The 9,477-nt window shown below is 31.0% G+C and overlaps 1 protein-coding gene across 1 annotated transcript; it reads left to right on the top strand.

Moving 5' to 3' along the window:
• The first annotated feature begins 6,260 nt into the window (after nucleotides 1-6,260).
• On the top strand, nucleotides 6,261-8,591 carry LOC129972229 (uncharacterized). Its single transcript, XM_056086278.1, has one exon. It carries the CDS (start codon nucleotides 6,261-6,263, stop codon nucleotides 8,589-8,591), a length of 2,331 nt encoding a protein of 776 aa, XP_055942253.1.
• The last annotated feature ends 886 nt before the right edge of the window (nucleotides 8,592-9,477 follow it).

The following is a 9,477-nucleotide window of genomic DNA, read 5'->3' as shown; positions in this document are numbered from 1 at the left end:
AAAATGATCTGTATAATTTAAGAGATAAATGAAAAATATGACCATCCTCCATTCCCATTACCAAAAAAAAAAAAAATGTGGGGTTTATGCGTGAAATAAAGATTCAAAGTATAATTTTTTTCAACAGGTAGCATCTGATTAGTATGCAAAGTTGTAACATTTGAGCATTGTTGAATTACATCCCCCCCCAAAAAAAAGATCTTTTCTTTCCACTTTATTACACACTCTTATTAACATAGAATGCCTTAAATATATGTAAGACATTTAAAAGATATTATGTTAATTTTACCAGACGTTCAGTATAAATATTATAGTAAAACTAATTAAACCTAATGAAATAACAAGTATAAAAAATATAATTAATAAAGTTTTAGCATAATAGTAATATCTTTTACTTCGCAGAAATTGTATTTTTTTTAAATAAATTTATTTATTTGGCAATCAGTTTAATGAAATACTTCGTGGCCCTCATTAGATCTGTGACCTTACACAGTCGCGCATACATAATTAGAAAACTTCTATTTTTATTTATTTTATATACATTTATAATAGCAGATTTTTTGTTTACAATTTCTATTACGGAGCTAGAAATAGCCATAAATATTCAGAACTGGGCTACTCAATCATCACGATGGATCTCCGCCGAGGAATCCCACTGTTGAATGACTGTCATTGATTCTCTCTCCGTTTCAAATGCAGTCGAGAACTGATGGACGAAAAATATAAATATTCAATTCAGTGAACGAGCCGCTGAATTATCACCCAAATGTTCCGACACTTGATTATCGAGATTGCAAATGAGACGAGATATATTCCATTCACCGCTGTGCGTCAGAACACTAGCTAGATTTATGGAAATTCAAGGAGGGGAAAATCATATTGCCCCGTATTTCCGAGATGCTTAATGAAATTCAAGCTGATTTATCAGCGGAAGACGCCGGAAACAATCTGTATTACTTTAACTCCCGAATCTGAATTTATTGACTGCGTTTATCAACAGAATGATTGAATGTAACTGTAACTGAGCGAAGAACTCAGGTCACTGAAAATGATGAAAGCGTAAAAGTGTATCACCAGTACTAGAGGGAATGCTCTCCCGAACCTTCCTCATATACATTTTATGAATGTATTTGTGCATGTACAGCATTATCCAAGAATATGAAATTATTTTTAAAAAATCTAAATACATTTGATATAATAAAAAACAATTAAGAACATAACTGTTCAATAATAATAAAATAAACGAACTTGCATTTTGAATGAAAATACTCTTTCTAAGATTATTCCGTATATGTGCTGATATGATTAGCATTGTAGTGAAAAGCTTATAAGCCATTTAACAGCTACGTTACATGAGCAATTGCTTTTGTATTGTGGTCATGTTACTGGGAATTACATGTGGCGGATTGGAATGAGTGAGGATATAACCTGGGACCTTGTGGTTCACAGCCCATTAACATGACCACAATACAAAAGCAATTGCTCATGTAGCGTAGCTGTTAACTGACTTATAAGCTTTTCACAACAGCATAAATCAAAATCTGTAAGTTATTTGATAAATAAATTAATCTTTCTGTCAGGCAAAAGTTGAATATAAAATGTTTTTTATAACCATACCCGTATTTCAAACAGAAAGAAGAAGTCTGTGAAAGTATCAATTTTTTAAATCACAATCGTGCCTTGGTGAAAAAAAAATTAATAATTTATTAAGCTGAAAGCAGGCATCAGAATTATCAGAAAGAAAGAAATTATTAACTTATGCTTATGATTCCGTTTTCTTTTGTTTTTAATGAAATTATTCATCAAAATTTATTCTAAATGTTTTCTTTTTTTTTATCACAAAATTGTCTGTATTTTTAGTTAAATAATTACTATCTGTAAAAGATGTTCACTGTATTAAGCAAATTGATATAAGCCAGAATAAAAGAAATCGGATAAATCATGTATCTACTATTTATTAATACACTTTAGTATAATTAATTTTAAAGAATAATTTATCGTTCGATAATGTTCTTAAAAATTAAAAAGATTCTTTTATGAACAAGTTTTGAGCATAAATATTTACTTATTTTTAAGGAATTTTGCATATTCTGCTAGTGGCGTTTACATAATTTATACTAGATGTTGCCATTAATTCCTTAAAAATAGTAATAGCTTAACAGCATAATTTTTATCATTATTATTTCAAATATAACGATGGAGTTACTTGAAAGATATATTTTCTTTAAAACATTTTATAAATAAGCATTTCTTATTTTTTCAATTAATATAATAATCCATTGGGATTTTGTATTTAGAAGCTGAATATATTTTGATATGAGAATATTGTTATTATTTTATTTAAATTCATTATGAAATGAAAAAGTTGTGACAATAAATAAAGAGATCTCAGCGAGAGCACTGTAGATATGACAATTAAAGTTTTGGTATGTACCAAATGATTCTTTAGTCTTTTCGTAGACTAAATTAATACTCCATTTTATATATTATACATAAAATTGGAATATTAATTTTACAAAATGTTGGAATTGGACATTATAAATTTGAAGGAATAAATTGTTGCAAACCTCAAATTTGACGTTATTGCGAATTATGTCGTCGTAAAGAAGCTTGAATCATACTATAATGCTTCACAATGTATGACTTACAAATGAAATATTTCTGGCATTCCTATTGACAATTACCTTTATTATTTCCTCTTTTTCGCGCCCTGCTGGCCTATAAAAAACGAGTAAAAAATGCTGAGGTGAGTTACATAATAAATTCCGATAAGAAAATTTAGTTTTAAAGACGGTCTGAAATATATTTGACACAAGCAACATTCATACTAAATGAAATTGGTAGTAATAATTTCAATTTAAAATGTCTGGAATCTTTGATATTGATACGACATTTGAAATCATATTGAATTTTCCTCAATGAGGGAATGTCTTTCTATGTGAAGGGTTGTCGTGGCTGGTAATGACCTTTAAAATTCAACCTTAGTTCCCACCAATGCTGTCGAGACATTCTGGTCAATATCACATTTAATCCATATGCCTTAATGGCGGGGGGGGGGGCGTGATCAAGTTTTGCTTGCCGTAATTTGACTCTCTATTGCAAGAATGAAACAGATATGCAAGGCTGTTTGCATTTATATAATTTGAAAAACTTTGGATTGAAAAATTTTTTCAATCGATTATACTTCAATTAATTCTTAGCACAAGTTTAGTTTAGTTTAGTTATATTAACGTCCCGTTGTGAAGCAACACTAGGACTATTTTGGGACGGACCCCGTCATTTTGAACCGCGGTCAGAGGACGAGGACGACACCTGAGCTGGCATCCCCCTCTTCACACCACACCAGCGGCAGGACGTTTGGTCATGATGAATTTAACGTACAACAAACCCCCTTACACGACGGTTATTCGGTGGAATCGGGTCACGAACCTGAAACCCTACGGCTCACAAGCCGAGACCTTACCACCAGGCCACCGCGGCCCCAATTCTTAGCACAAGTCAAAATCATAATATATCAATTTGTTTGTTGAAGAGCAGAATTTTTTCACAATAAATATAGCTTATAAATTGAATATCAAGTTAATGGGGGGGGGGTCTTAACTCAATACGAAGCAGATTACTGGTTGGTTCAACAACAGACGATTTTTTTACTTTCATTAATTTTCACCCTCTTTTTAACCCCATTTATTCCTTTAAAGCTCTTATTAAAAGCAAAAAAAAAAAAGTGTTTTTTTTCACCACCATGATTCATTTATTATCTAGATTACTTAAAATGATGAATGATTTACTGCTTTAGCATAGACTTACATTTCTTTGAAGCTTACAAAAGAAACTGAAGATGCTAAAGCAATAGACAGTAATGATCACAATGCATCTGTTTGCGTGATGTGAGATACGCGTTGGAGAGAGATTCCAGCATTTTCTCTCGCAATCTAACATAGCACGCAAATTTGGGGTGAAATACATAGGAAGGTAAACAATATGGAGATATCAGGAGTAGAGTATTAATTTATGAGTTTCGTACTTTAAATGTTTAACGGCGAAGCATGAATTGTACAATTCGAGTGAAAACGCAATTCCCTGAGTTTGAATGACGCTTGATTAGTTATTATTCAGTATTTATTGCTAAATTCATTCGAAATAGACCAATGAAGCTTTGCCGGTGTGTAAAGAGGATTTTCAGATCTTTTCTGGGTAATTAGGAATTAAGTTTAAGAGTACATTTTGCAATTTCATCCTTTTATTTGAGTTCTTCCTAACTAAACTAAGTGCGACGAACGAAAATATAAAATATTGAATAATGTCGGGATTAGTTCCCCTTACTAACCCCAGATAACAGCGCATTTTCGTTGTCTTGAAAGGTATGCAGAAAAGATTTCTTGTTTGCTTGGCAGTCAAGAAAAGTATACGTTCACGTGGAGTGTGAGCGATCTGTAGCTCGCGAAGAAATGAAAAGCAAATTTATTTTAACGATCACGCGAAAAACCAGCGAGTTTCTTTCGAAATTAATAGATTATGAAGAAAATAATTTTTACGGTCTTGAAGAAACATTCGAAACCGTGATATGGAATTGCTTATCGGAAATTGTATGAAAATAAAGAGTGGCTCGATGTGAATAAATGGATGACTAGTCAAGGAAATTTTTTCATGATTTTTCTTGAGCAGAATCTTCTATTTTTTGCAAACTGGGGTATAGGGTATATGTTCACGAACAGCGCAGAAATATTTCGTCAGGGAAATTTCTCCTATATTCGATAAATATTGAAGTATTTTAATTTTATTAGTTCTGTATGGTAGATATTTTTTTAATTGAGCTTAGAAGTATTTTCTAGCAGGACTTTTTTCACAGGATTTAGCAATATATGAAGTAATTAATCAAAATTATAAGTCAAGAAACAATTATAAACTTTTAAATATTTGACACTAGAAGTGAATCTTTCGATGCTACTTAAAAAATTCCCCATAAAGAATTTTCTCCAGGGCATCATTCACGAAGAACCACTAACAATCATATTTAATGAACGTCGTTTAAACTCTTCAATCTACACGATATGTATTTATATCCCAACAGGGAGATAAAATGCTTACACTTCATATCTCGACAATGAAATGAATTGCCAAAATACGATAAGTATTCGAACCAATCCTGAGGAAATAAGATAGCTGGAAAGACATTTTCTTTGAGAATGAGTTCTGGAGATTATACAAGTCGGTTGCCTAGCAACTCAATCCAACAAAACCCATCGAACAAGAGGTTTTAATTGTTTCGTATCAGATTAGGTAAATACTCTTAACGGGTTTGTTCTCTCTCCTTTCTTTCAGGGACTACTTTTCTTGCAAAACATCATTTTCCGGCGTATAATTGTTTTAGTAAGAAAGATAACGGTTATAGGTGGCAGTAGTAGTTAAACTGAACACGATTAATGTGTAAAACTATCAAGATTTTTAAGTTTTTGCAAAGTTTCCATTGTTATATTTTAACCTTGAAAAGATGAGATAAAGGGTTTCTTTATTCGATTGAGATAATTTTTATTAATTAATGTCATGTATTTTTCTTTTTTATAAATTAGTGGGTATAATTTATTTCAATTAAAATTTTTTTAATGAGTGATCAGCGTTAAATTTTACTGTTCGATTTGTTTTCGTTCTCTCCTTTTTATTAACAATCATTCAGTCAATAAGCTTAATCCGTATAATTATTATTTTTAGATTAAATATTCATTTAGTATTAATAAAAAATAGTTAATATTCATAAAAACAAGGTTCCAATATCTTCAGTTTTGCTGCACTTGCAGTAGACGCATCATTTTTAGGCTTAGAGTTACCTATTTCCATAAAAAGTACGTTTTTTAGATTTTTTTAAAATGAGACTTCGGCATTTTTATGTGACGAAAGCTACAACTCAACGTCAAAACAGGAAAAATAAAAAGAATTATACTAAAATTTTGAACAAATCGATTGAAAACACTAGCGGATCTTTCCAATAGTGGCTCCCTATGAGATTGGATCAGTCTATTAAAACCGTAGGTGGGGAAAGAAGGGAAATGGAGGTTGCGCGCGCATGCGATGTTTGTTGTTACCAGCGGATTTTTACACCAGCGGTTTGAAAATTAATGCTGTTTTAAAATTCTTTGGTTTCATCTGTTTTTTTGTTGTGTTCTTTTAAATTGTGTTTAAATTTTTTTTTTTTTACCCTGCACAAATTATGAATACCTTAGAACATGAACTGGAGTAAAACACTGCTTCCTTTGATATAAATTATGGATGCAGATAACAATATGGATCATTCAGCAGTAAGAATTAACATCGAAGTTGAAGATTCCTCAGAATCATCTGGCATTGTTTGCTATCAGTGTGGCATAAGTTTTTCAGCCAGAAAAAACTTGTATCGTCACCAAAGAAAATATCATGCAGAAAAAGAGCCTTCCATTATTCTGAACAAAGTTTGTCCTGTTTGTGATGTTAAGATGAGAACAATTGTAGATATACAAAAACATCTGACTGAAAATCACAATGGTATAAATTTGAAATTTGAAACCAAAACTTTTCATACCGATAATGAATTTAAAGAGTGGAAATCAAGTTTTGAAAAGGATACAGTTTCTTCTTTTATCTTAAAAGGCTCTTTCAAAGAAATGGATGGGACTGTATCTTACTATGAATGTCACAGAAGTGGCGCTTCAATTCTGAAGAATGATTCAAAGAGATTTAAGCATTCGAAGTGTTCAGGATCAATTAAAATAGAGAAAACTTGTCCTGCTACAATGAAAGTAACAAATCAGACAGTCCATGAAGCTACACAAATTATAGTGGAATACCAGGCAACTCATGTGGGTCATGAACATGAAGTGGGGAAATTAAGACTGACAAATGAAGAAAGAACGGGACTCGCTGAGATGCTACGAAATGGAATTCCATCCAGTTTTGTGCTTGACAAAGTTCAACAACAATATTCCCCTACCAAACGATTTGGACTGACAAACAGAAAAGATATACATAATATCCGAAGAGATTTCCGAATTGAAAAAACAATAGCCCATAAAGAAGATGCAATATCCGTGGACATAATAGTACAAAAAATGATAGCAGATGATTATAACCCCATCCTTGTTTATAAACCTATAGGTGAAAGTCTGTCTGATTTTCCACAAATTGGAACAGAGGAGTTTTTACTTGGCTTTGCTACAGAGGCACAAATGAAACTTCTAGAACTGTATGGGGAAAAATGCATTATGTTGGATTCAACCCATGGTACAAACCAGTATGGATTCCAGCTAACAACTATTTTAGTTAATGATGACAATCATGAGGGTATACCTGTAGCAACTTTATTCTCAACGAGAGTAGCCTGTGAAACTTTTGAACCATTTTTCAAGGCTATCAAATTAAAACTGAAAGAAGACTTTAAAACAAAATTAATCTTAACAGATGACACAAACTCATTTTGCAATGCATGGACAAACATATTTCAAGATGATGCCAAACATATATTGTGCGCATGGCATGTTTTAAGAAATTGGCATTCCAATTTAAAGGGAAAAGTTAAAGATGAAACTTTAAGACTTAAAATGAAAAATGATATGGAACTATTTTTACATGAATTAGATGTTGTAACATTCGAAAAATATTTAAAGGAATTTACTATTAAATACGAAGAAGAAACTACTTTTTTAAAATATTTTGAGGAACATTACATGAATAGAAAAGAAAAGTGGGCATATTGTCATAGAGCTCAATTGGGTGTAAATACTAATATGAAACTTGAGAGATGGCACAGACAGCTGAAGTATGAAGAAACAGGTGGGACAATAATGAAACGATTGGATAAATCGATTCATGTTGTTCTGAAAGCTGTTACAAAGAAACTCCTGGGCAGAATAATATCAATTGAAAGAGGAAAACTAACTCATAGAGTAAGCTTAATAAGAAAAAGACATCTTGTTGCTCAAAATTTAGACGAGAAGATGTACTCTGTCTACGAGGTGAAAGAACATCAATGGACAGTGGCCAAAGTGGAAGGGTCATCCATATTTACTTACGATATCAGCATAGGTAACAGAGATTGCAAATGTGATATAATATGTTCACACTGTGGCATATGCATACATACATTAACTTGCACCTGTGTTGATTATAATATCAGGTATGTTATATGCAAGCATATTCATTTTTTTTGTAAAACAGTTAACTTTTCCATTAAGACTGATGCTGCCAGTATCTGCTCAAATGCAGATGATGCTAATGAAGGAGAACTTGCCATTGCTGTAAATGAGCATAAAGAGCTGCAATCATTTGAAAAGTCTGCTATTGTCAATCAACTGCAGAGAAAATCAAGAACTGACATCAGTGCTCAAAAGGCTTCATTAGTTTTAAGATTACAAAATATTAGTAATCAAATACAAGCACTGGAAGCTTTGGAAGATTTAAATGGTGCAGCTGAGCTTACTAAAACTTTAGAAATGTACTTGCAAACAGTTTCATCTAAGCGTTCATTACCATCTATACCTGATGAAGTAAAAAATACACCTACTAATAAGGTAATTGATCCTCAAAGGAAATTTACCAATAAAAAAAAATATACATGCAAATAATCGTTTTGGCAATGCATTTTTAAAAATAATTTCTTATGAAATAAAAATAATTCTTTTTCCTTTTATTTTTTTCAAACAAGTTCTCATTTGAATATTTAGTATACCTATACTTATAATACATTTTCCCCTTATGCACACTATTATCATGTATATTTAAAAAAAGCTGATATTCCTGATTTCGCACAAAATTATTGTTTAATTCAAATCATATGCCTAAGTACTTGTATTATACTGTATATATTATGAAAAAAAAATCTGTTTTTGCAGAATATCTATTGTTTATTTCATATTCTTAAGTACTTGCATTTCACTTTATATACTTATTTTGAAAAAAATTTGCCTGTGTTTGCAAAATATGTATAGTTTCATTTGCTTGACATACTTATACTTTACTTATTTCTTTTGGAAATTTGCTTGTGTTTGCAAAATGTGTATAGTTTCATTTACTTAAAAAATTTGTATTTTCTTATTTCTTTTGAAAAATTTGCCTGTGTTTGCATAATTATGTATAGTTTAATTTACTTGACATGCTTATATTATACTTTACTTATTTCTTTTGGAAAATTTGCCTGTTTTTGTATAATATGTATAGTTTCATTTGCTTGAAATACTTGTATTATTCTTCACTTATTTCTTTTGAAAAATTTGCCTGTGTTTGCAAAATATGTATAGTTTCATTTCCTTGAAATAGTTATATTATACTTTACTTATTTCCTTTGGAAATTTGCTTGTGTTTGCAAAATGTGTATAATTTCATTTACTTGAAAAATTTGTATTTTCTTATTTCTTTTGAAAAATTTGCCTGTGTTTGCATAATTATGTATAGTTTAATTTACTTGACATGCTTATATTATACTTTACTTATTTCTTTTGGAAAATTTGCCTG

This window comes from Argiope bruennichi, chromosome 1 (assembly GCF_947563725.1).
Source record: "Argiope bruennichi chromosome 1, qqArgBrue1.1, whole genome shotgun sequence".
In the NCBI taxonomy this organism is placed as follows: Eukaryota; Metazoa; Arthropoda; class Arachnida; order Araneae; family Araneidae; genus Argiope; species Argiope bruennichi.
The sequence above is the reverse complement of the archived record's forward strand: the minus strand, read 5'-3'. Positions and strand labels throughout refer to the sequence as shown.

Excerpts from the sequence above, each read along its gene's own strand:
- LOC129972229 (XM_056086278.1), top strand. The coding sequence starts at position 6,261 with ATGGATGCAGATAACAATATGGATCATTCAGCAGTAAGAATTAACATC.